At 38.8% G+C, this 27,814-nt stretch overlaps 1 protein-coding gene across 2 annotated transcripts in view; it reads left to right on the forward strand.

The window, feature by feature from the left end:
• PIK3C2G (phosphatidylinositol-4-phosphate 3-kinase catalytic subunit type 2 gamma) overlaps nt 1–27,814 on the forward strand; it is a 361,732-nt gene that overhangs the window by 326,717 nt on the left and 7,201 nt on the right. For both annotated transcript variants that reach the window (XM_060194432.1, XM_060194433.1), the window contains exons 31-32: nt 3,443–3,537; nt 22,752–22,877. In XM_060194432.1, coding sequence (XP_060050415.1) covers nt 3,443–3,537; nt 22,752–22,877 — 221 coding nt within the window. The remainder of the gene's footprint in view (nt 1–3,442; nt 3,538–22,751; nt 22,878–27,814) is intronic.

Here is a 27,814-nt window from a genome sequence, read left to right on the forward strand (position 1 = left end):
TTAGTCCAACTCCTCCAGCACATGGGAGGAAGCTTTAATACCATGGTGCCTTTGTCTGTCTGTCTCCCTCTTTCTATCTTTCTATCTGAAAAAAGTAAACCCAGAGCAGGACATTCAGGCAATAAAAATAACGAGTTTTATAAAACTGAGCAGCTCTACTATTACTATGTAGTGACTATGATTTACTTGTGACTTTTTCACTGGGGTTCTGAACTTTAGCACATGTTAGTGGCTATTCTGGTTATTAATCTTGTACTAGAAGTATAGAGTGGAATATCATCTTCATCTTCTTAATAAAACATTGTGTGGTTAGTAGTTAGTCAAGCAATTGCAAATTTATGCTATTTTATTTTTTATTATCATTTTATTTATTTATTTATTTATTGCATAGAGACAACCATAAACTGAGAGGGAAGGGGGAGAAAGAATCAGAGAGACACCTGCAGCACTGCTTCACCACTCATGAAGCTTTCCCCTTGCAGGTGGGGACCGAGGGCTCGAACCTGGGTCCCTGTGCACTGTAATATGTGCGCCCAACCACGTGTGCCACAACCTGGCCCCTGTATGATATTTTCTGATCTCTGAATTAGTCCTATTGACCAAGAATCTGAGGTCTGGTTGAGATATAACCATCTGCTACAGCTCATGTGTAGTAGCACTTGGTAGCTGGAGGCCGTAGATCCAAGAAGCAATTGAGTTGTGTCTTTATTTTTCACTGGAGAGGGGGAGCTAAGGTTTCTTTCTTCTCTTTGTGCAGAAGGATGGAGACCAGGTCTCCAACAGCTTTCCCACTCTGGTTCTTACCCAGACATGAGATTGTTCAACTTTCCCATTTCTTTTATTACTTCTCTGATCAAATATGTTAAGTTTTGACACAGTAATCTTTTCACTCTTTCAATTCAAAAATAATGCTTAGGGGAAAAAAATACTCTTATACCTGATGGTCTGAGGTCCCAGGTTCAATCTGCACCACCATAAGCCAGCAGTGCTCTATTAAAAAACAACAACTATATATAATATTAAAAAGTAAGTAAACAAAAAAATTAAGAATAATACTTAGTGTTTACCAAAAAGAAATCAGCATTTTCAGTGCACTGATACTGAAAATTCAACTATGATTTTTGCTTATGAAAACCTGGTTACTATACTCAGATTTATCTCACAGTATATCTAATGTAGGCCTTTGTTGTAAGCCATTTCAAGTAAGAAATTTTATCCTATTTTGTTTCAAGAAATGCTCACTTTCAATTATTTCAGTGTCAGTCATCCACATTATTAACAAAAAAAAAATGAATTGCCATACTTGTAACACATACAGTATTCCAATAAGCATGTGAAAGAGCCGAGAAGAGGATGCATACAGGTTTGTTTTTCAAATGTTAGAGAAGATTAGAGGTATAGATGAATATTATCTGAGGACAATGAACCCACAACAGAACATTGCCAAATACCATGTTATTTAAAAAAAAGTCTTCTTTCAAAAGAAAATACAGCCAGAGATTACCAAGAGGAAGAGAAAAATTGTAAATGATGCTTAATCCTTGTGCAATAAACCAGAAAACTGTAATTAAAATACTGCAGCCCTTGTTTTAATGATGGAGTAATGTAACTTGTAAGAAAAATCAAGGTGACTTTTGTTATTAAATAAATGTTTAGTGAGACATTGTGTAGCAAGCACTGATTTGTATCCCTTGTGAATACTGTGAGGAAATTAAGCCCTAACAGAGACTGTACTCCACTAAGAAAATTGAGACACCAAAATAATTATTATGGCATAAATATTAAGTGATAAACTATTCTGCATTTTAATTAGGCTTACTAAGGTAAAAGTTCAACAGCCAAAAGCGGTAGGAGAAAACATTTTCAATGGAAAGGAATAAAAGCAAGGACTAGAAAGGAATATCAATAGTAAAGTGTGTTTTTAGAACTGAGAACGTGGTTTGCAGTATATAAAGATAATAGGGAATAAAACATATTCAATAAGGAATAATGAACAACTGAGAAATGTAATATATTTTTCACAAGAAGTGGAAAGTTATGAACAGTACTATGATGGAAAGAATAATTTTATTAAGGTTTGTTGTAGGGGGGCATCAGTTATATAAATAAAGGTAAACAAAGAAATTAGAAGAATCATATGAACTAATAATTCAGGCAAAAGATTTCTATGAGTCTCAACTACATGCTACATAACTAAAAAGGAAGTGATACATGTATATATGTAGAAAAAGCCTTGGCAATTTCAAACATTTATTAAGAGAGAGACTACATTGTGAAGACTTGCGAATTTTACCAATCATCTGTCCAGAACTAGGTAACCGTTACCTTTGTTTTACAAAAGAGATTGAGTCAATTTTGATGATAGAGTCATAAGTAGTAGCAGTGGGCCCTGAACCCCAGACTCACTGATTTCTAAAACCAACACTTTCAACATACATCCTCTATGATATTCAGATTTTATTATACTGTAAAGCACTAAGGAACACACTGCAGGCCATATGGCAATGAGGTCTCATGTTTAAATAATTGGGAAATGGGCAGGGGAAATAGAGTGGTGGATATGCAAAAAAATACTGTCATGGCTGGGAGTATGGACTGACCTGCTAACGCCCATGTTCAGCAGGGAAGCAATTACAGAAGCCAGACCTTCCACATTCTGCACGCCATAATGACCCTGGGTCCATATTCCCACGGGGTTAAAGAATAGGAAAGCTGGGAGTCAGCGGTAGCACAGCGGATTAAGCGCATGTGGCACAAAGTGCAAGGACAGGCATAAAAATCTGGTTCTAGTCCCGGGCTCCCCACCTACAGGGGAGTCACTTCACAAGTGGCGAAGCAGGTCTGCAGGTCTTTCTCTTCCCCTCTCTGTCTTCCCCTCCTCTCTCCATTTCTCTCTGTCCTTTCCAACAACGATGACATCAACAAGGGCAACAAAAGGTAATAAATAAATATAAAAAAGAATACATTAAAAAAAAGAATAGGAAAGCTATCAGGGGAGGGGGCAGATGGGATGGGGAGTTCTAATGATGGGACCTGTGTGGCATTTTACCCCTCTTATCCTATGGTATTGTCAATATCTCCATTTCATAAATTTTTTAAAAGTTGAAAAAAAAATTATTATATCTGAGACTCTGGAGTCCCATGTTCAGTCTCCTGCACCACCATAGGCCAGTGCTGAGCTGTGCTCTGGTAAAAATAAATAAATAGGAAAATAATCATATCAATCAAAACAAAGTATATTAAATGAACAGGAAGTCAGTTCAGACACACATTTCATCTTCAACTCACCCAGCATCCCAAGAGGATACTGCATGATCTGAATAATGCTTCTTTTGCATATTATTTGTAATAATATTTAGTCCTGTCTTAAACTTTTGATTTCTGATTTATCATTTGATGCATCACTTTCAATTAACACACCAAAATTCAATTGTTTTCTCAGGTGAGAAGCTTCCTGACAAGAAACCCCAAGTGCAGTTAGTCATATGCTATGAGGATACAAAGTTGACCATCCTGGTGAAGCACATGAAAAACATTGTAAGTTTGTTATAGCTAATAAGAAACATGTAAACCTACACTTAGACATTTCTTGCCTTCACTAGGTCATTAGTGTCAACATTAGTAAGAGGGATGAAACTGGCAACCAAGTATAAGTGAGGAGCAAGGAGCCAATTACTATGTTCTGCTTCACTATGATTGGGATCTTCAGAACAGAGACTACACAATACTTCACACAGAGTCCTAGAATGAAAATTATACTTCATTTAAAATGAGGTGTTAGAAAAAAGAAAGGAAAAAAAAAAAAACTAGTGAAAAAGCTTGGAGGAAGCAGCTTGAGCTAGAGTGTTGAAGACTCAAGGGAAAGAGCTGGGGAAATGTGCATTGATCTCATCCTGCTGAGTCTGGTGGAACACTGGCATCCCTTTGATGTACCAGAACCTAATCTGTGAAGCCAGATGTCTCACCTCCATGCCCCACTAGCTTGAGTTTATCCTACCACAACAATTATCACACTCTGATGCAATTGCTCACAGATATGTCTATTCTATAAAAAAGGTAGTATATTTTGTGGGGACAGGAATCTCATGTAAATGTAATGCCTCAGAACTTAGAACCACAACAATAGTCAACGTCAAAAGAAAATGAGTTGTTGTATTGTGCTCCATTCCCCCCATGGCTGTGAAAAGCAAGAAACAAGGATGCTTACAGGCCCATGTCATTAAGTGAGGGAGCTTTCAGTGCGACCAGGGTTAATCTGAGTCTGGGTGCACTGAACTGAAAAAGGTAGTTGTTACACTTACCATACCAGCTTCTCCAGTCTCCTATTGGTCCAGTGAGTCTTCAACATGGAGATACTCCGCTGGAGACTACAGCAAAGTGTGGAAAATCAGAAGTACTGTTTCAGCTCTTTCCTTTGTGATTATAAACCTCTCAAGTGTATAAATCTCCTCCCTTGGAAGGACACAAAGGAGCAAGCTCTCCTCATTATGACAGGAATCTGCAATATAAGAGAACTGAATAAATATTTGCTCACTGAGTAAACAAGTTGGCATAATTTTCAGGAGATTCATCCATTACAAACAGTCTTAGTATATATTCAAGGCTACTTATTTGTAAATCTGTGGTGCCCATAATCAGTGATCTTTGCAGCAGACACACATATGCAGAACTTTCATTCAACAAAATAATATCTTATCAATGGCTTTTGATAACATTATTATCTCCAATAATCTTAGCACTTACTTAAGACATTCAGACTGTGAAATGAGGGTTCAGTGAGGTGGTATTTAGGGGACTATATGTATGCTCAGGAATTTTAAGCATATAAACATATAAACATATATGAAAAACAAAAGAATATGAAGAAATTGATCAAGTTTACAAGATTTATATGTGCTTATGATATAGGATTTTTAATCCAAAGTGGTCCTCTTGGAAACTAAATCTTTGTTCCAGGAATGCCATTGCTCAAAACATGTTCGGACATGCTTGTTGGCAATGCTTTAAGGTAGGGTATAAAAGCCACTCTGTAAACCCAGTGGAATTGCTCAACAGTCATGCCTAGAAGCTGATCAAAGCAAAATTAACTGACTTGGTCACCCATTTTATTCACCAGAAGAGTTCTAAAATTGCTTATGACAGTTTTCCAAAATACATTTTATAGTCAGATGAAATTGGATTACCAAGAAGACTACTCCAAATGAATGTGATGTCTGCATGAAAGGGAACCAATGAGCAAGATTTAGATCAAGTTATGGATAAGTGACAACTGACCAGATGAATCCTAGAAGAAGCAATCAAGCACATAGGGCCACTGGATTGCCAAAATTCCCTCCAGAAGACAGTTACTAATAATGAAGCAATAAGTTCTGTAGTCTAATATCTCTGTCTACCTTCTGGTTTTTTCTTGTCCGTAATCTAAAATTCTTTCTTGCCCCCTGCCCTCATTCCTAGTGTTTTTCTTTTGCTACCAGCCTCATGGCTTTGAATATATTTATGTATCACTCTCTCTTTTATTTATAACTCCAGTTTGGAAGTCTCCCTAAAATCTTTTTTTTTAATTTTTTATTTAAGAAAAGATTAATGAACAAAACCATAAGGTGAGAGGGGTACAACTCCACACAATTCCCACCACCCAATCTCCATAACCCACCCCCTCCCATGATAGCTTTCCCATTCTCTAGCCCTCTGGGAGCATGGACCCAGGGTCATTGAGGGTTGCAGAAGGTAGAAGGTCTGGCTTCTGTAATTGCTTCCCACTGAACATGGGCGTTGACTGGTTGGTCCATACTCCCAGTCTGCCTCTCTCTTTCCCTAGAAGGGTGTGTCTCTGGGGAAGCTGAGCTCCAGGACGCATTGGTGGGGTCTTCAATCCAGGGAAGCCTGGCCAGCATCCTGGTGGCATCTGGAACCTGGTGATTGAAATGAGAGTTAACATACGAAGCCAAATAAATGGTTGAGCAATCGTAGATGCAAAGCTTGGAATAGTGGAGAGGAAGTGTTAGGGAGGTACTCACTGCAAACTCTAGTATACTTCTGCTTTCAGGTATATATTTTGCAGTAGTTTATGGATACATGTGAACATATGCTCTCTCTCACAGAAACTGGTATATATCTAGGTTATGGGACTTTGTTAGAAAGTGAACCACCTGAGATGAAATTAGAGCGTACTATAAACGGAAAAGTATCACCCGAGTAATGAAGCTGAAGGGTTGTCATTCCACACGTGAAGTCTTTTGGACACAGTCTGAAGTGAAGCATGTTGAGGTGGCAATCGTTGTGTTGGTTAGGTTGTGATCGGCGGATGCAATATTATTTGGTATGGATTGGGAGATGCATACGGGAAAGTGGGCCCTATCCAAGGGTTCCAGGACTGGGGGAAGTAGGGGCTCTATAGTGGAGATGTGAGGACCCTGCTATCTTAGGGTTCAAAAAGACAATCGATAGTTAATGTTATCATCACATTATTTGGTAATTGGGTTAACTTTGAAAAGTCCTTTTGTTAGGGTTTGCTGTACAGTATCCAGTATCTTGTATATAGCTGTGCTATTGGATGCTTCTAATCTACTTGGTCTAGGCTTTTGAGAGAGTCCACATATCAAATACACAGCCTATATATTAAAAAGATTCAGTTTGTGTTTTGAGAAACTTTGAGACATACAACTGATTTTCCCCCTCTCATATTAATTAACTACTAATTTATATGTCTACATTTTGCTAGGAATGTACATAAACACCATTCCCACCACCAAAAGACTGTGACCCATCCCTCCCACCTACTCCCACCCCCCACTGGCCCAGGAAGATGCATGTCTACCCCTCACCACAGAGTTTGTACTTTGGTGCCCTACTTACAATTTGATCAGGTCCTGCTTTTAGTTTCCTTTTCAGATCTTCTTACTCAACTTCTGTTGATGAGTAGGATCATCCCATACTCATCTTTATCTTTCTGATTTAGCTCACTTAACATAATACCTTCTAGCTCTGTCCAAGATGGGTCAGAGAAGGTGGATTCATTGTTCTTGATAGCTGCATAGTTTTCCATTGTGTATATATACCACAGCTTTCTCAGCCACTCATCTGTTGTTGGGCACCTGGGTTGCTTCCAGGTTTTAGCTATTATGAATTGTGCTGCTATGAACATAGGAGTACACACCTCTTTTTGGTTGGGTGTTATGGAGTCCTTGGGGTATAACCCCAGGAGAGGAATTACTGGATCATATGGAAGGTCCATGTCTAGCCTTCTGAGAGTTTTCCAGACTGCTCTCCACAGAGGCTGTACCAATTTACATTCCCACCAGCAATGTAAAAGGGTTCCTCTGTCCCAACATCCTATCCAGCATCTGTTGCTGCTGTCCTTTTTGATGTATGACATTCTTACAGGAGTGAGGTGGTATCGTAGTGTTGTCTTAATTTGCATTTCTCTGACAATCAGTGACCTAGAGCAGTTTTTCATATGTTTGTTAGGCTTTTGGATCTCCTCTGAGGTGAATGTTTTGTTCATATCCTCTGCCCATTTTTGGATGGGGTCATTTGCTTTTTTGGTGCTAAGTTTGCTGAGCTCTTTATATATTTTGGTGATTAGTTTCTTGTCTGATGTCTGGCATGTGAAGATCTTCTCCCATTCTGTGAGGGGTTTCTCTGTTTGTTTAATAGTTTCTTTGGATGTGCAGAAGCTTTTCAATTTGATGTAGTCCCATCGGTTTGTTTCTGCTTCAGTCTTCCTTGCAATTGGGTTTGATTCATCAAAGATGTCCTTGAAGTGTAGGTAGGAAAGTTTTTTACCAATATTTTCCTCTAAGTATTTGATTGTTTCTGGCCTGAAATCTAGGTCTTTGATCCATTTAGAGTTGATTTTTGTTTCTGGTGAGATAAAGTGGTTCAATTTCATTCTTCTGCATGTTACAACCCAGTTTTCGTAGCACCATTTATTGAAGAGAGCCTCCTTTTTTCATTTAATCCTTTGGGCCCCCTTATCAAAGATTAGATGCCCATAGGTGTAGGGATTTATTTCTGGGCTTTCAATTCTCTTCCACTGGTCTGTGTGCCTATTTTTGTTCCAGTACCATGCTGTTTTGATGATGATGGCTTTATAATATAGTTTAAGGTCTGGGAGTGTGATGCCTCCATTTCTGTTTCTTTTCCTCAAGATGGTTTTGGCAATTCTAGGTGTTTTCATGTTCCAGATAAATGATTGTAGTGTTTGTTCTATTCTCTTAAAGAAGCTTGGTGGAACTTTGATGGGTATTGCATTAAATTTGTATATGGCTCTGGGGAGAATATTCATTTTGATGATATTTATTATTCCAATCCATGAGCATGGGATATCTTTCCATTTCTTGGTATCAGTTTCTATTTCCTTGAGTAGCGACTCATAGTTTTCAGCATACAAGTCTTTCACTTCTTTGGTCAACTGTATTCCTAGGTATTTTATTGATTTTGCTGAAACAGTAAATGGGAGTGATTTCTGGATGTCTTCTTCTTCAGATTTAGTGTTTTCATAAAGAAATGCAACTGATTTTTGTACATTGATTTTGTAGCCTGATACCTTGCTATATTGCCTAAAAAAATTCCAGTAATTTTATGCTAGATTCTTTAGGTCTTTCTATGTATACTATCACATCATCTGCAAATAGTGAGAGCTTGACTTCTTCCCTTCCAATCTGTATTCCTTTGATTTCTTTCTTTTGCCTGATTGCTATGGCAAGAACTTCCAATACTATGTTGAAGAGTAACGGTGACAGTGGACAGCCCTGTCTAGTCCCCGAGCTGAGGGGGGATGCTTTCAGCTTCTGTCCATTGAGTATGATGTTGGCTGTAGGTGTGCTATACATAGACTCCACTATCTTGAGGAATTTCCCATCTATTCCCATTTTTTGTAGAGTTTTGAGCATGAATGGGTGTTGGATTTTGTCAAAGGCTTTCTCTGCATCTATTGAGATAATCATGTGGTTTTTGGCTTTGCTTTTATTGATGTGGTGAATGACATTGATTTACTTATGGATGTTGAACCAGCCTTGCATTCCTGGGATGAATCCCACTTGATCGTGATGAACAATCTTTTTGATATGTTGCTGTATCTGGTTGGCCAAGATCTTGTTTAATATTTTGGCATCTATGTTCATCAGCGATATTGGTCTGTAGTTTTCATTTTTTGTTCTGTCCCTATCAGCTTTTGGTATCAGGGTGATGTTGGCTTCATAGAAGGTGGAAGGGAGTATACCTGTTTCTTCAATCTTATGGAATTGCTTAAGAAGTATGGGTATTAACTGTTTCCTGAAAGTTTTGTAGAATTTGTTTGTGAAGCCATCCTGTCCAGGACTTTTGTTATTGTGGAGATTCTTAATAACGGTTTCAATTTCTTTGTCTGTAATTGGTGCATTTAGATTTTGTAGTTCTTCTTGGTTCAGTTTTGGAGGGGCATAGGTTTCTAGGAATTGTTCCATTTCTTCCAGATTCTCTAGCTTGGTGGCATGGATTGAAGACCATTGTGTCCTGGAGCTCAGCTTCCCCAGATACACACCCTACTAGGGAAAGAGAGTGGCAGACTGGGAGTATGGACCGACCAGTCAACGCCCATGTTCAGCGGGGAAGCAATTACAGAAGCCAGACCTTCTACCTTCTGCAACCCTCATTGACCCTGGGTCCATGCTCCCAGAGGGCTAGAGAATGGGAAAGCTATCATGGGAGGGGATGAGTTATGGAGATTGGGTGGTGGGAATTGTGTGGAGTTGTACCCCTCCTACCTTATGTTTTTGTTCATTAATCTTTTCTTAAATCAAAAATTAAAAAAAAAAGAAGTTTCACAGGATTCTCTGGATTTCTGTGGTGTCAGTTGTGATATCTCCTCCATCGTTTACAATTCTATTAATTTGAGTCTTCTCTCTTTCTTGTTTGGTGAGTCTGGCTAGGGGGTTGTCAATTTTGTTTAATCTTTCAAAGAACCAACATTTGGCTTCATTGATCTTTTGTATGGTTCTTTTATTTTTGATGTTGTTTATTTCTGCTCTAACTTTATTTCTGTCCTTCTGGTTGCTTTAGGGTTCCTTTGTTCCTCTTCCTCTAAGTCCTTGAGGTGTGCAGTAAGGTCGTTCATTTGAGCTTCTTCTTGGTGTTTAATATGTGATTGTATGGCTATAAGTTTCCCTCTCAGTACTGCTTTAGCTGTGTCCCAAATATTTTGATAGGTTGTGTCTTCATTTTCATTAGTTTCCAGGAACATTTGAATTTCCTGCTTGAGTGAGTCTCTGACCCAGTGGTTCTTAAGGAGTATGTTGTTTAGTTTCCAAATTCTGTGTCTTTTAATAATTTTCTGTTTGTTGTTAAATGTTAGTTTTACTCCACTGTGGTCTGAGAAGATATTTGGGATTATTTCAATGTTCTTGAATTTATTGATGCTGTCTTTGTGGCCTAACATGTGGTCTATCCTTGAGTATGTGTTATGTGGATTTGAAAAGAATGTGTATTCCAGTTTTCTGAGGTGAAGGACTCTGAAAATGTCCAAGAGGTCTAGTCTGTCAATCTCTTCATTCAATTCTCTTGTATCTTCCTTGGTTCTCTGCTTTGTTGATCTGTCTAAGTGTGAGAGTGGGGTATTAAAGTCTCCCCTATTATTGTATTACTATTGATGTATTTTTGAAGTTCTTTCAATAGGTGCTTGATGTATTTTGATGGTCCCTCATTGGGTGCATAGATGTTAATAATTGTTAAGTCTTCTTGGCTGATTGATCCTCTAATCATTATGTAATGTCCTTGCCTATCTTTTATTACTTTATTTAATTTAAAATCTATCGTGTCTGAGATGAGAATGGCTGTTCCTGCCCTTTTTTGTGGTCCGTTAGCCTGTATGATAGTTTTCCATCCTTTCACTTTAAGTCTGTGTTTATCTTGTTGTGACAGATGGGATTCTTGCAAGCAGCATATGGTTGGGTTATGTTTTCTGATCCATCCCTCCACCCTGTGCCTTTTGATGGGTGAGTTTAAGCCATTGACATTTATTGATATTATGGATTTAATGTATTGTAGTGCCATTGTTCAAAAAAAATTTGTTTGCTCTGATATATTGCAAGTATTATAGTGATGTTCTTGTTTATAAGAGGTCTTTTAGAACCTCTTTCAGGGCCGGTTTGCTGATGGTTGCCTCCTTTAACTGTTGTTTGTCTAAGACGGTTTTGATACCTCCATCTAGTTTGAATGAAAGTCTAGCAGATTATATTATCCTTGGTTGAAACCCTTTTTCATTCAGGGCTCGATAAATATCTTGCCACTCCCTTCTGGCTTTCAGAGTTTGAGTGGAGAAGTCTGCAGATAATCTTATGGGTTTTCTTTTGTATGTGCCTTTTTTTTTCTCTCTTGCAGCCTTTAGGATCCTTTCTTTATCCTTACTTCTTCTCATTGTGACTATGATGTGTCTTGGTGTCTTCAGGTCTGGGTTGATTCTGTTTGGTACTCTCTGGGCCTCTTGAATCTTGATGTCCTTTCTATTATTCAGGTCTTGGAAGTTTTCTTCTATTATTTCCTCTAGAATGTTTGCTTCCCCTTCCTCTCTTTCTTCCTCTGGCAGGCCAATTATACGAATGTTACTTCTTTTGAGATCATCCCATGTGTCTCTGTTGTTGTTTTCAGTGTCTCTCAATCTCTTTTTAAGCTCTTTCACCTCTTTCTTTGTTTTCTCTAACTCATTCTCTGTCTGACTAATTCTGTTTTCTGCTTCTGTTAGTCTGCTTTCCCTTGCCTCAGCTTCTTTCTTCATTACAGCTATTTCAGCTTTCAGTTCTGTAATTGTCTCAAGATAATCAGTATTTTCCTTGTTGGTCTCAACTATTGTTTCCCTAATACTGCCATTCCTTTCCTCCAATGTTGTTTTCATTTCTGTGATTAATAAGTTTATTATTGCTTGCATACTTTTCTTATCTATGGTTACTTCTGGCTGATTTGTAGTTTCTTCTGGGCTCTTGTCTTCATTCATTGGAGTAGCAGTTTTATTTGTTTTTGATCTACCCATTTTTTTAATTTATGTGTTTCTTTTTTTTTATGCTCTGCTGTTCCTCAGTTGTTGTGTCTTGAGTACAAGTAACACTGTACTAAATACCTTTATGACAATTGCACTCACTAACCTCAGGAATTACAGTAGCAACTGAAGTAAGTATTGAAATAGTTTAATCATTACCAGTTAGCCAAACAATTTCTCCAGTCCGTGAAAAAATAGTAACCAAATCCCAGTGAAGAAATAGAAAAGAAAGAAAGGATAGCAAGAATAGACAGTTATGCAAATCTTCTATCCACTGTATATTCTAGGGGTAACAAGAGTGGAAAGGGAACTAGAGGAGAGATACACACATAGAGAGTCCACTCTGAGTCAGATTTCTTCCCCCAAATAATTCACAAATTCAGAAAGGCAAAGAAGAAGGAAGAAGTGTATGACAAGATTAAAAAAACAAAAGAGAGAGAGAGAGAGAGAGAGACAAGAGAGAGAAAAGGGAGAAGATAAGAAAAAGAGCTGTAATTAAAGAGGAGTGAAAGGAAATTCCCAAATGTGTATCTGTGAATTCAAAAAAGCACCCTGTTTGGTGGTGTGGGGGATCCTGCTAGGAGTTGGTCCCCAGGGACTGCTTATGTGGTGGGGCCGAGAAGGAGATATGCTTGAAAATTAAAAGGAAGAAAAAAAAATTTTTCCCTTTTTTCCCTAATTCTTAACCCAAATTAAGTTATAGTCACCTCCTTGGTGTCACCGCTAGGACCCCTTATTGGCTGGCCTGCTAAAGGCAGAAAATCCTACCATTTCCAGGAGATGTGGTCGGAGCTCAGCCACTAGCAGCTTCTCAGTCCGCCATCTTCCGGGAAACTCCCCCCCTCCAGACTTTTTTAAAGGATTTCTCAAAAATGAAAACTAGCTCCAAGTCCTTTTGACCCAATGAGAGTTGTACTCAAGAAGTCCTCGGATCCGCCCTCAGGGTCGCGGTGATCCCCGGAGACTCCCAAGAGAAAGCCCCGAGCTACAGTGCTCCCTCCCGGTCCTCTGCCGGCCACCAAGCAGCACTCTGCAACCGGCGGAGGAGCCGCCTTCCCGGGCTGAGGACAGTGCCTGGCACACCGCCTTGCCTGCCGCCACCTGGGAAGTCTGGAGCAGCCCACCCGCTAGTCCGTGCCACCTTTACTCTAATTCTTAACCCAAATTAAGTTATAGTCACCTACTTGGTGTCACCGCTAGGACCCCTTATTGACTAGCCTACTAAAGGCAGAAAATCCTACCGTTTCCAGAAGATGTGATCAGAGCTCAAGCCACTAGCAGCTTCTCAGTCCGCCATCTTCTGGGAACCCCTCCCTAAAATCTATACATGGATATATATACCTGATTACTGAACAACTCTAGCAGCAATTCAATACACATTCACTGCAAACTAAAACCTTAAGATAAGCCAACTTCTGATTAATACCTAGCTCCAAAAATCCTTTTTCTTTTAGCACTCCTTCCCATCTCAGTAAATAGCACCTTTATCCTTCTATGAATATATGCTCAGATTAAATTTCTTATAGTTAATTACCTGACTTTGTCAGGTAAGGGAAATAAGGAATTGGCTTCTTTAAGTGTTCTCCAAATTCTCCTCCCTCTCAGTAACTGAGTAAAAACAAAGTTTCCTGGTCACAAAAGTCCCTGGTCTGGATGGAACTGTGAAGTTCAGGGCCTATTCTGGTTCTTATCTTTCCCTAACAATCACTTTCACTTGATGAAGTCCAATTTACCAGTAAATACGGTCAGCACTACTTTAAAAACAAATACAGAGTCCCATCACATTTCAAATATTTCCACAGCTACTAGCAATTGGCTTTTTTTTTTCTTTTTTCTCACTGTAAGTGTAGATCCTTGGCAGGTCTACCTGCTTCACTGTTATTTGTTTGTATTTTTGTCCTAACCTAGTAGCCAAGAGTTCTTCAAGAAAAAAAAAAAAATCAGGTACTACTACTCCTCTCTTCATATACTTGTGGAGGAGTTTCCTAACACATAAAAAATACAAGCTAAAATAGTGGTCCAGGAGGTGGCACAGTGGATAAAGCATTGGACTCTCAACTATGAGGTCCCAGGTCACATGTACCAGGGTGATGTCTGGTTGTCTCTCTCCTATCTTTCTCATATATAAATAAAAAAGCTCTTTAAAAAAATAATAAAAGCCAAAATATTTATCATCTGCAAGATTCCACCAATCTTCCCTTTATTTGCCCTGTGTTAACCTTCTACTACAGATCTCAGTGACTCCACTCCAATCTCACTGTTTCTTACAAATGCAGGCAGAGTTCTACCCTCAGAACACTTGTACCTCTACAGTTTACCTGCTGTGGTCTCTTCCAGACTCATAGCTCATTTCCCCATGACTCACTCTACTTCACTTGAAATACTATGTTCATTCTTACTTTTACATTGAGGTCCTCTATAACTCCCATATGTGAAGGCCACCCCTTGGTAACTACTTTCAATCTTCTTACTCTACTCCATTTTTTCCATGGTCTCCATTGCCCTGTATTATTGCTGCAACAAGAAGACCAAGTATGCAATATGTGCTCAATGAAGATTTTGTTAAAAGCGAACAATGCAAATTGCTTCTGTGTTGAACAACCAAAACTGGACTCATCTCCTTTCCCAACATCATCACAACAAAGGCACAGCTGGCCTTCCATTTTTCACAGTTTCCTTTAAATAACTTCTGTTTATCTGAAGACAGCACTATAATACAAATGACAGGAAAATCTATATATAAATCCTCCACATGTATTATTTGCTCATTTCAAGTTTTAACTAACTGTAATTTATTTATGTATTTATTCAATATTTTAAGATAGAGTCAGAGAGTCAGAAAAAGGGAAGAAATCACAGCACTAGAGCTCCCTTCAACTGGGGGGGAGGTGGGGATTATCTTGAAGCTGGGTCACACACATGGTAAAGGAATGCACTATGTAAATAAGCTATTTTGCTGGCCCTAGTAGTTAACTAATTTTAGAGCAGTTAATATTTTCACACACCAAGGCTACCAGTCTAAAGAAATTGTGCTTGATTTTATTTTAATATTTATATCAATTATTATACCTGTGATTCTATATTTAATATTATAATTGATGGTGGTTTTCATTTTATCTTATGTTAAATCTTTAAAGTTTTGCTCTAAGGACTACTTTTCACCCACAAGCTAAACCACAACTGTTGAAAATTTCCCTATCAGAAGAGTAAACTGTGGTTCATCCTCATAGACAGAGATGGACAGTGCAGTGCAGTACAGTTATTAAGAGCCTGACGTAGCCTAAATATACATATTATTAGTGATTCCACAGTAGTTTACAGAATTATCTGATTGCAGGTTTACAGTTTCACACCCCTACAGACTATGTAAGTCATCCCACCTACCTACGACCAAATTCCTAAGCCCTGTCCCTACTATAGTTCTCACAAAGTCTAAGAAACAGTTTGGCTACTATATTTTTGCTAGCTTGTTTATTTATGTATGTATATTACCTATATTTGGCACTATCTGGTCTTTGTCTTTCACCTCTTAGTTTACTTTATATAATTAGCATCTGTTCCAACCAACTTTCATCCCAAATGATACAGTCTCATCTTTTTAAACTGCAGTGTTCCAATGAATAGATATCCCATTTATTTATTCCTTCTTTAATCAGTCATCATCTGGTAGGCATTAAGTTTGTCTTGATGTTTTAGCTAGTATGAGTAGTAATACTATGAACATAGGAATTTACATAGCCTTTCAATTTAGTGTTTTCATGTCCTCTGGACATATGCTTAACTTAAGAGGTTTTTTTTTTAATAATACTTTGATTTATATAACAAAAATTATCTAGGCTTGAAATATTTTGAATTCTCTCTAATACTTTCCTAAGAAGCCCAGGTTTAAATTGTTCTCTTTCACTAACTTCTACCTCCTTATCCGTATCTCTCTATGGACTGAAATGTTTGTAACATCTCTGGCTCATGGATTTCTCTAGTGTGCACTAGGCAAAACTGCTTTTCTCTCTCTGATCCATAATACGAGCATTCTAAAGAGCTTTAAAGTAACCAGTAAGGAATCCAGAGCGTCTCCTGTTATTTATGTTATTGTTATCACTTACATCGCAAGAGAACAGTAAGCTACTTTAAAGTGAAGAGGAGCATCAGGGGAAAAAAGGAAACACCTAAATGGGATACATTTTCATTTTATAAGTCACAAATCAGGAAAAAAACACTATTATAAAAATTAACAGAGGGAGAAAAGGAATCTAATAATTTAGTGCACGTGCTCTCGTGTGTGTGTGTGTGTGTGTGTGTGTGTGTGTGTGTGTGTGTGTGTGTGTGAAAGCCTCATCAATACTTGTTATAACTTGCCTTTTTGAAAACACATATTGACAGATATGATGTGGTATCTATTGTTTTTAACCTTGTTAGATTAGTTCATCATTCTAGCCACTCTAAACTCAGTTCTGATCACCTGATTCAGCTTACTGGCCAGATATTGATGCTAGTACATCAGATATCTGTAACTTCATTTAATTAATTCCTCTAAAGAATCAAAGAAAATTTTTTGATAATAACAAGTAGCACAGAAAAACCTATGTTGGGGGGCCAGCCTAAGTGCACATAGTGTGAAGTACAAGGACAAGCACAAGGATCCTGTTTCAAGCCCCACTTCCCTACCTACAGGGGACGTCTCTTCACAAGCAGTAAAGCAGATCTGTAGGTGTCCATCTTTCTCTCCCCTCTCTGTCTTTCACTCCTCTCTCAATTTCTTTCTATCCTAGCCAAAAAAAAAAGGAAAAAATGGCAACAAGGCCAACAAAATGGGCAAAATAGCTTCCAGGAGCAGTGCATTCATAGTGCTGGCATCGAGCCCCAGTGATAACCCTGGAGGCAAAAAAAAAAAAAAAAAAAAAGATACTTCTTCAGTTAAATGGACTGTCTCCCCAGACATTCCACAAAAAGGCAGCACTGAGGGGTAAGCTTGCATAAGGTTGAAAAAAGATCATGGGAATATACAACACAATTATTATTTTAGTTTACATTCCACAGTTATCTGTAAGTCCTTCAAGAAATTTTGAGTCAACATTAGCTCTTAAGAGGAGATTTAAATAACTTTCCATGAAATTTCTCAAGGAATTTTTTAAGCAATTAAGTGGAAGATCTCTAGACTCCATAGTGACTAGCATCCCCCTCCCTAACTCCCTCCTTTCCTTTATTCCTTTCTTCTTATTTGTTTTCTTGGATAGAAGGTAAGACACAGAGATGAAGAAGAAGAAGAAGAAGAAGAAGAAGAAGAAGAAGAAGAAGAAGAAGAAGAAGAAGAAGAAGAAGAAGAAGAAGAAGAAGAAAAAGGAGGAGGAGGAGGAGGAGGGGAAGAAAGGGAGAGAGAGAGAGAGAGAAAGAAGGGACATTGTACATCTGCAGCACTATTCCATCACTTGTGAAGCTCCCTTACTACAAGTGGAGGCCAGGGACTTGAACCCAGCTCTGTCTTCTTTTTCTACCAGGATTATCACTTGGACTGGGTGTATACATGACTCCACCATTAAGGGTAACATTTTTTAAAAAACTAATATTTTTAGAGAGGTTGAAAGAGGGAGGGAGGGGAGGAAAGAGGAAGGGAGGGAAGGAGAGAGAGAGATATATATATTGATTCAACATTGCTCCTCTGCTCATGAAGTTTCCTCCTACAGGTGGGGACTGGGAGCTCGAACTCAGGTCCTCATGCGTGATAACTTATAAGTTCTACAGGGTGAGCCACCACCTGACCCTGCAATTGATATTCTTTACACCTTTAGAGAGTGGGCAATCTTTGAATGTTTTGAAAAAAAAGTTACATGGTCAAAGAAGTTTTGAAGGATGACATAATACACTGATGGACAGAATGAAGAGAGGAAGGGATTGCTGAGTGGTATATCAAACGTAATTGAACTTTAGTTACTATAAGTTAAATAATAAAGATTTGTGTTGGTAGATGAACGAAGACAAAAGGGAAGATCCTGATCCTGGTACCTATTTGGGTTTGAAAATTAAGGCAAAGGAAGATACCAGAGAATAGAAATAGTATGACTTATTGTAGTTTCAATGAGTTGGAGAAATTGGGGTGATTATTAAGGATAGAAGGTAGATTTTAGTTCAAATTTACCTAAGAGCACCAAGAAGATGCTTTAAAGTCCTAAGGATAAAGTTGAAATTCTTTTTATTTTCTTTTTTAAAAAATGTATTAGTGATTTAATATTGTTTTATAAAACTACATGGCTATAGGGGTATAATTCCTCATGTTTCTCACCACCAGAATTTGAGTACCTAATCCCTCCATTGTAAGCCACTGCACTTCTCTCAAGGTTGCAGACATGGGTTAACCATCATCTCTACAACTATCTGTCTACATCTGTACATAATGTCCCCCTTTTTCTTTCAAGTCCAGTCCTCTCTTCCTGTCCAAGCCACACATAACCCTCTTACTACAGCTAAATGTCCCTCCCTTTTTTTCCCCCTTGTCTCTGGGTCCTGATGGAGCTGGAATTCTGAGCCCTTTTATCCTCTTCCTTATTTTAAGAGTCACTTACACAACTGGCTCGCAGTTGTGGTCAAATCTATCACACAGGCCAGGGATATAGCTCAGTTGTAAAACCTCATACTTCAATCTCTACCCTCTCTTTTACCCCCCCCCCAAATCAAATTAAAACTCAGACTACATTTAGTTCTTCTTCTTCTAGCGTTTGCCCTTCTTCCGTAGCCAGTCAACAGCGTCAGGTTAAGCCTGATGTAAAGTTTCGAGACCTCCTTTGAATCTGGAGAGGTGGCAGTCGTTGACTATGTGGGTCATAGTCTGTCTGTAACTGCAGAGGCAGTTCGGGTCTACATACATTTAGTAGTATGTGGTGACACTCTGAGTTGCCATAACTAGTGGAATGCTGTTACTGGATTCTTGAAGGTAGAGGTCAAAATGTTGTGATAACCTTCCTTGTGTCTTATAAAGCCTCCCTGCAATAAATACCTAAAAGAAATGTCTGGTCCCAAATGTTAAGTGTCAAGATTGTGAAATTGTGCTTGCTCGTAAACATCAAAGTAACTTAGAGATTTCTTGTTCAATCAAGGCATTGAATTCATGTTTAATTTAGAGAAAAAAAATCATATCAAATATTCATTGAGTCTTGCTCTATCTCAGACATTACAGGGTTTATTTGATTTTTAAGCACGGTGGATATCACCTTTTCCTCACTCAACAGATCAGGAATCTTTCCACTAAAAAGTTATCTATCAAAAGCCATGTGGCTTGGCACATTTGGGGGCCCCAAATTACAGTCAGAAAGGTATTTCCAGAACCATGATTCTAACCACTAGATTGGAGAAGATTTTGATTATAAGTAAGAACTGAAGCCCTTATCACATGGTCTTGTCAGTGTTTCCATTTTATATATATTTAAAAAAAAAAAACTGAAGCCCATGATAGACATGAGAATAACAGAAAACAAAATCACTTCACTTCTTTCATTCTCCTGGTTGCAGGGGGGAGGGAACTTTCAAATATTAATAGCAATTTCCATCTGTGTCAAATGAAATTCCACTATGTTATTGGTACACATCAGAGTTTTGGGTTTTTTTTGGTGGGAGGGGGGATTCAAGCAGAGAATAGATGCCTTGAATTTCATCTAAAGTAACTGTTTTGACAATTTGGGGATTATAACATATGGTTATATCCAGATTAATTTTTTTACATCAGGATTATTGCTGATGCTTGGTGCCTGCACAACTACACCTGTTGTTGAGGTGGTCTGGTGTCGGGCTGCACCGCGGAGAAGAGAACGGATGTCCAGAGCAAAGGGGTACACAGATCTTTATTATAGGATGGGGGGGGGAGGTTTGGTTCAGACCACGTGGAGCCAGCCAGCAATGGCCAACCACGGGGGGAGAGCAGGGAGCGAGAACTCAGAGAGGGAGAGCCGAGAGCCCAGAGAGAGGGGAGGGGTGAGGGGGCTTTTTATTGGGCGACAACCAGGGGTGCCGTGTAGGGCCAGGATTGGTTGAAAGGGGGCACTCTAGGATTTAGCGGGGCATAGAAAAACCTGGGGGCGGAGACTGCATCAGAATAAGTCCTCAGCAACATCCACCATTCCTGGTGATTTTTGTTTGTTTGTTTTGTGTTTCCCTTCTGCTTTTATTTTGATAGAGGGTGAAAAAGGGAGTAAAGGGTGTAAAGAGAGGCAAAGAGAAGAGATACATGTAGCATTGTTTTCCCACCTGTGAAGCTTTCGCCCATAGGTGGGGACAGGGCTTAAATCTGGGTCCTTGCACATGGTAACATGTACACTCTACCAGATGTACTACCACCCAGCCTGGCCCAGGTACTTTTATTTAATTTGTGAGCAAACTAAAAAGGCAAAATTTCATATTAGAATGGACTTAAAATGAGCCCTCTAACAGTATACCAGCTCTATAACAGTAGATGTGGGAGTCTAGTGGTAGCGCAGCGGTTAAGTGCACGTGGTGCAAAGAGCAAGGGCCTGCATAAGGATCCTGGTTCGAGCCCCCAGCTCCCCACCTGCAAGTGGTGAAGCAGGTCTGCAGGTGTCTATCTATCTCTTCTCCTCTCTGTCTTCCCCTCCTCTCTCCATTTCTCTCTGTCCTATCTAACAACAACAACAGCTTTGACAACAATAACAACCACAACAAGCACAAGGGCAACAATATGGGAAAAACAGCCTCCAGGAGCAGTGGATTCATAGTGCAGGCACCAAGCCCCAGCAATAACCCTGGAGGCAAAAAAAAAAAAAGTTAGATGTATACTATTTTCTTACTTTACAGTCTGTTATTTATTTATTTATATTTTTATGTATAAAACGGAAACATTGACAAGACCATAGGATAAGAAGGGTACATTTCTACACATTGCCCACCCCCAGAAATCCATATCCAACCCTCCCCCATAGCTTCCCTATTCTTTATCCCTCTGGAAGTTCTGCTTTTTTTAAGTGACATAAAATTAAAACTATGAGGATGGAGGTGGTGTTGGATGTTACTAAGGATATATGCCTGTGATGTGGAGTATTACAGTGCATTTTGGGAAAGTGAAAGAGTTAATAGAATGTAGTCAACTAAATAATCATTTAAGTCCTCCAGCTTGATTTTTTTAAAGTAACCTCTATATTAAAATCATACAAACACGACTCATGTCATCAAGCTAAATGTTAAGAATTGTGCCATTTCCTATCCATTTGCTCTAAATCACAAAAATGAGTTTGGGGGTCGGGCGGTGGCGCAGTGGGTTGAGCAGGGACCGGCATAAGAATCCCGGTTCGAGCCCCTGGCTCCCCACCTGCAGGGTAGTCGCTTCACAGATGGTGAAGCAGGTCTGCAGGTGTCTATCTTTCTCTCTCCCTCTCTGTCTTCACCTCCTCTCTCCATTTCTCTTTGTCCTATCCAACAATGAACAACATCAACAATGGCAATAATAATAACCACAACAAGGCTACAACAACAAGGGCGACAAAAGGGGGAAAAAATGGCCTCCAGGAGCGGTGGATTCATGGTGCAGGCACCGAGCCCAGCAATAACCCTGGAGGAAAAAAAAAATGAGTATGTTCACTTTCCAAATTAAATCCTAAAAGTTAAAAATATCCATCCTAAGGATTGGTGGGAATTAGGAGTTTATGAAGTTAAAATGAGGAGGGGGGTAATTAGGAAAGCTTCGGGGGAGATGGGAGTTCAGATGACACCCACTTGTTATCATGCATGGCTGGGGTGGCAAGTTCAGAGACTTCTGGAACTCCATAGTACACAATTTTAAAAGAGCTAATGAATTAGAGAGTAAAGTTAACAAAAACCCTCATAAAATCTTATTAGTATACTAAAGGTGTTGGTCTAAAAGATATTTTAATGAAAAACTACTTTTAAAATGTGATGTTACATAACATGCAGTCATAGCATTAAATGCCTTACTTCATATGTTAAAACTGAACTAAAAAAAAAAAAAAAAACTTTTCAAGTGGCCTCCATTATCCTAAACACTCAATTCTTATGTGTGCAAATCGTTGTTCTGGAGGCTATGGGAACTGGGAAATACAGATTCTGCTTTTATTTTTATTTTTTAACTTTTAAAATCATTTTACTAGTGAGCTGATAATGGTTTACAAGATGATAAGATTACTGGGGGATAGTTCTACATCACAGCACCAAAATGATGTGCCTCTTCACAAGCTCCCCCCAACAATAACCACCATAGTTTTCATATTCATCTCTTGGCCATCTTTCTGTCAAAAATGCAGACATAGACTTTACTGTAAAAACTGAAAGTAGGGGCCAGGTGGTGGCACACCTGGCTAAATGCACACATTACAGTGTGCGAAGACTGGGGTTCAAGTCCCTGGTCCCCACCTGCAGTGGTGAAGCAGTGCTGCAGGTGTCTGTCTCCTTCCCTCTCTCTCCCCCCCTTTTCAAGTTCTGTCTCTCTCCAATAATAAATAAATATATCAAAGAAACTGAAAGTAAGTTGTATTTACTGGGCTTTTAAATATAGCTCGCTGACATGACACTTAATAGAAGATAGACAGTTTTGCTCTTTTAAGCTGTGTTTTTTTGAAATCACTTTTGAGCCATAATGTCTCTTCTTTTGATTGTTCTTTCATTCCCTGATAAACAGAAGAATGACAATAAATCTTGATCCTGCCTTTGGTCCAGATATTTAGTAGCTAGGTGTTTGTTTTCTCTGATAGCAGCACATATTCATATTTATAACCGTTTTCCTTTGCAGCATCTCCCAGATGGCTCTGCGCCCAGTGCGCATGTCGAGTTTTACCTTTTACCATATCCCAGTGAAGTTCGTAGGAGAAAAACAAAATCTGTTCCAAAATGCACTGACCCTACTTACAATGAGATTGTAAGTATGATTAATCTTTTGTCCAGCTGTCTTGTACTTTTCTTGCCTTTTTTTTTTTCTTTCAGTTTGACGGTTTCACGTGGAAAAATCCATAGTAACTGGCAGCTTTATTCCACATTTCCCAAAATAGTCACTGTGTGCTAATCACTGTTCTGGATGCTATGGGAACTGGAAAATACAGATTATGTTTTTATTTTCTTTTTACTTTTAAAATAATCCTATTAGTGATTTAATTATGGTTTACAAGATTATATGATTACAGGGGAATAGTTCCACATCGCAGCACTAGAGTTAACATGCCTCTTCACAACCTCCCCCAGCAATAACCACCGTAAGTTGTCATGGAATCTTAGGGACAATTCGACCACCCTTTTTTGGTTTGTTTGTTTGTTTTTCCCTTTTGGCAAGTTCATGTGTTTGAACTGTCTATATTCCACATATGTGCAAAGCAGTCTGGAAATTAGTTGTCTTTCGTCTCCTCACTTTCTTCACTAAGCATAATCACCTCAAGTTCCATCCATGCTGTCTGAGACACAATATCATCTTTTTTAATTACAGAGTAGTATTCCATTGAGAATGTCTACCCTTAAATACCTTAATTCAGTCAGCTGTTGATGGACATTTAGGCTGCTTTCATTCCTTGGTGACTGTGAGTAATGCAGCTAGGAACATAGGTGTGCGTATATTCCCTTTGAATTAGCATTTTTGTGTCCTTTGGATATATGCCTAGGTGTGGCATTGCTAGATCTCCAAGTATTTCCTTTTTATTTGCTGTAGGACTCTCCAAACTGATTTCCATTGGGGTTGCACAAGTATACTTCCACCAATAGTGTACCAAACCTTTTTTTTTTCTATTTTCTTTTTAAACTTTTTATTTTATCTTTACTTATTTATTGGATAGAAACAGCCCAAAATTGAGAGGGAAGGGGGTAATAGGAAGGGAAAGAGACAGAAAGAGAAATCTGCAGCCCTGCTTCACCACTTGCAAACCTTTTCCCTTATAGGTAAGGACCAGGGGCTTGAACCCGGGTCCTTGAGCACTGTAACACATATGCTCAACCAGGTGCACCACCCAGCCCCAAACTTCTTTTTTTTTTCTATACCCTCTCCAATACATGCCATCACTTGGTTTGTTGATATGAGTCATTTTAACAGATCTGATCTGAGGTGGTATCTTATTATGATTTTAACTTGCATTTCCCTAATAATAAGTGATGTGGCTATCCCCTAATAATCTTCTCTAATAATCCTCTAATAATTTCTTCCTATGTCTGTGGGTCATTGTATCATTAGAAAATTACTCAGATCTTTTACTCACCTTTCCATTAGGCTATTTGTTGTTGTTGAACTGTATGACTTCTTTATAGATAGATGTTTGATATCAACCCCTTGTCTAATGTGTGCCATGCAAATATCTTTAGTGGACTGTCTGTTTATCCTTGTGGAGTTTTCTTTCAACATGAAGCTTTTAAATTTTATGTAGTCACATTTATTTAATCTCATTTTAGTTTCACTTCCCCATAAAGATGAGTCTCTGAATAAATCTTTGATAGTTATGCCCCAGAGTGTTTCACCATTATTTTCCTCTGTGGATTTTGTAGTTTCAGGTCTAATATCCAGGTCTTTGTTCCATTCTGAGTTAATTTTTGTGTATGGTGTTAAGTGGTGGTCTAGTTTTATTTTTCTGCATGGGACTGTCAAGTTATTTCAGCACCTTTTGTAGAAGAAGCCTTCTTTCTTCCCATTAAATGGTTTTGGTTCTTTGGTCATATATGGGCAATTTTATGACTTGAATTTTCAAACTTGTCCCATTTGTCTGGGTCCCATTTTTGTTCTTATACCACACTGTTTTACCATTACTTTAAAGTATGAACTGAACTTAGGGGGCATGATACTGCCATCACCACTCTTCCTTTCTGCTTTTAAATCTCTTGTTTTAACACCTGATTTTCAGTATACTGCATCAAAGTAAAAGGCTGGGGTGTGGAGGTAGGGTTCAGGGCCTGGAACATGATGGCAGAGGAGGACCTAAAAGGGGTTGAACTGTACTGTAGAAACTGAGAAATGTTATACATATACAAACTACTGTATTTTACTGCTATCTGTAAACCATTAAACCCCTACCACCACCACCACCACCACCACCACCACCATCACCACCACCACCACCACCACTACCACCACCAATAAAGGAAAAAAATAACAACAACAAAAAACTGACTTTCAAATTGTGGCCAACCTCCAGCCAGAGGCCAAGAGCATCTGGCATTTGTTTTACATATTAGCTTTAGTCTTGAGTTCATCTTACATTCTCAACCTTACTTTCTTTTACTTGGTTTTTCCTTACCTATTAGTTTTACCTTACTTTAATTAGTCTATAGCAAAAGATTATTAAGATCTCCTCTAAACACTGAAAGTACAACACACAAAGTATGAATTAGATTTGTTATGATAGTTCCTCATTCACTTAATCAGTCTGAATGCTCAATCCTCTACCTTACACTTTTATTTGATTCTATCTTTCCCCATCTCCTCTGTAACTTGCTCAGTTGACTTTTTTGCTTTCCTTTTATTAAGACAATTCGATCCACTAGGTCCTAAACTCAGAGTGATATTTTATTTAAAAAATTTCTTTTTATGTATTTATTATAAGAGTGTTTCATGGGAGAGTGAGAGAGAAGCCAGACCACCATTATGGTGCTAGAAGCCTCAGGCATGCAAGTCCTCTGCTCTACTAGTACTTCTGTTTCCCTAGCATCTCAGCCCAGCGATCCTGGAAAACAAAAACAAAAATGGAAGGGGTGGGATGGAGAACTCTGGTGGTGGGGATTGTGTAGAATTGTACCCCTCTTATCCAACAGTCTTGTTCATTATTTAAAAAAATAAAAAAGCCAACCTCTTCAACTTAGTCTCTCTAAAGTATCCACATCTCCTCCCCACCCCTCTAACATTCACAAACTAAGACATCTCCTGCTTTGATTTCATTTTATTTATTTTCTTGTTGTTATCATTGTTACTAGGGTTTTGAGGGTCTGGGATGACTTTTCACAGACACACACACACACACACACACACACACAGAGAGAGAGAGAGAGAGAGAAGTAAGAGAGAGGGAAAGACATCATAGCATTGGAACTTCCCTAGAAGGGGCTAGGCTTGACCCTGGCATGGCAAAAGCTAACATACTGCCCAGGAGAGCTATTTTTTCAGTCCCAATTAAGTCCCTTTTCATCCTTAATCCTTGTGCTATATGGATTCGACACTGACCCTGATTTATTTGAATGGCGTCAATAGACTCCTAATTGGGAGATGGAATAAGCTTTCAGGCCCATTTCTCCCGGGTCCACAACAGCACTGTCCACTGGCTCTGCCTCCTTTCCAAACACCTACCTTTGCTTTGTGAATTTTACTTTTTCTCAAATCTCTTTCATCTTCTCTTACCACTCCTTCATTTTCCTTCACTGTCATTTTCTGCTTTAAAGTATCATTTGTTGGGTTATGTGATTTCATGTCATATCATGTTCATATAGCAGTTCTCAAAATTATCTTATGCATGACAAATGCCACCTATATGTAAGTTGCCTCTGAATTTGTTCCTTAAGCCCTGCATTTTCTCCTAAGTTTCTTGCCTGCCCAGCCTTCTATTTAGCATCATTTGAATGTCTCCTAGGCATTTTTTAAATCAGGCTATCGTCTCACTTTGCTATCTCAAAAGATGTTCCCTAATGGCACCTCCTTCTCCATAACTCCCATGTCCAATCAATTTCCACACTTTGAAAGTTCTACTGTCACAGCTGGTTGCCTCCTAAATCCATCATCTCTTCTCTGTACCATTGCCACTCCGAGGCCCTTGTGAGTTTGCCCATTAGAATAGTCTCCTATCTGCCTGCTGTCTTGTGTTTTTTGATCAGACCTTGTGCATTCCTATCTACAGTGGCTTTCAAAATTCGTCATGGTTATTAATCTCCTATTTAAATTTTTCAAAGGTTTCTCACTGCTGACTGGATCATGTCCAAAATATGGCATTCAGTGCCCAAAATATGACTTAGTAATTTTCCTGAGTCATTTCTTGGCACCACATTATTTTCAACTACTTAAAAAAATGTTTTGGAACAACTGTAGATGCATATGCAGTTCTTAGAAATAATATAGAGCAAATTCAAGTGCCCTTAAACCATTCTCCTCCAGGAGTAACACCATGCAAGACTATAATACAATATCACAATCAGGAAACTGGCATGGATACCAAATACTGACCTTATTAAGACTTTGCCCATTTTACTTGTGTTCTTGCAAATGCATTTATGTCTTAGTTCTCTGAACTCTTGCCACATGCACATATTAGTGTGACCTTCACCAAGGTACAAGAGAGGTCACCCAAGGATTCCTGGTGCTACCCTGGTCTAGCCACAGACCCCCTCTCTCTCTAACCTCTGGCTTCTAATCAGCACCCTCTGATTTTTGTCATTTCACTAGAAGTCCAATGTGCTATCCACTGTGCAACAGAGCCACCTGATTTTTGTCATTTCAAATGTTATATAAATGGAAGCTTGCGTGTGATATTTTGACATTAGCTTCTTTTTTCTCTCACCATAATATCTTAGAAATCTATCCAAGTATCTGCATGTTTCCACTATTATTATTATTATTAATTATTATTACCACCAACTCCAGGGATCCACTACTCCTGGCAGCCATTTTTTATAGGATAGGACAGAGAGAATTTGAGTGGGAAAGGGAACGTAGAGAAGGGAACAGAAATATGGACACCCGCAGTCCTGCTTTACCACTTGTGAAGCGACCCCTCCTACAGGTGGGGAGCCTGGGGCTCAAGCCAGGATCCTTGCGTGGATCCTTAAACTTTGTACTGTGTGCACTTAACCTGGTGCTGATACCCAGCCCCTCACCATTATTTTTCACCATTAGTTGTAATCACA

This window comes from Erinaceus europaeus, chromosome 7 (genome assembly GCF_950295315.1).
Source record: "Erinaceus europaeus chromosome 7, mEriEur2.1, whole genome shotgun sequence".
Lineage (NCBI taxonomy): Eukaryota > Metazoa > Chordata > Mammalia > Eulipotyphla > Erinaceidae > Erinaceus > Erinaceus europaeus.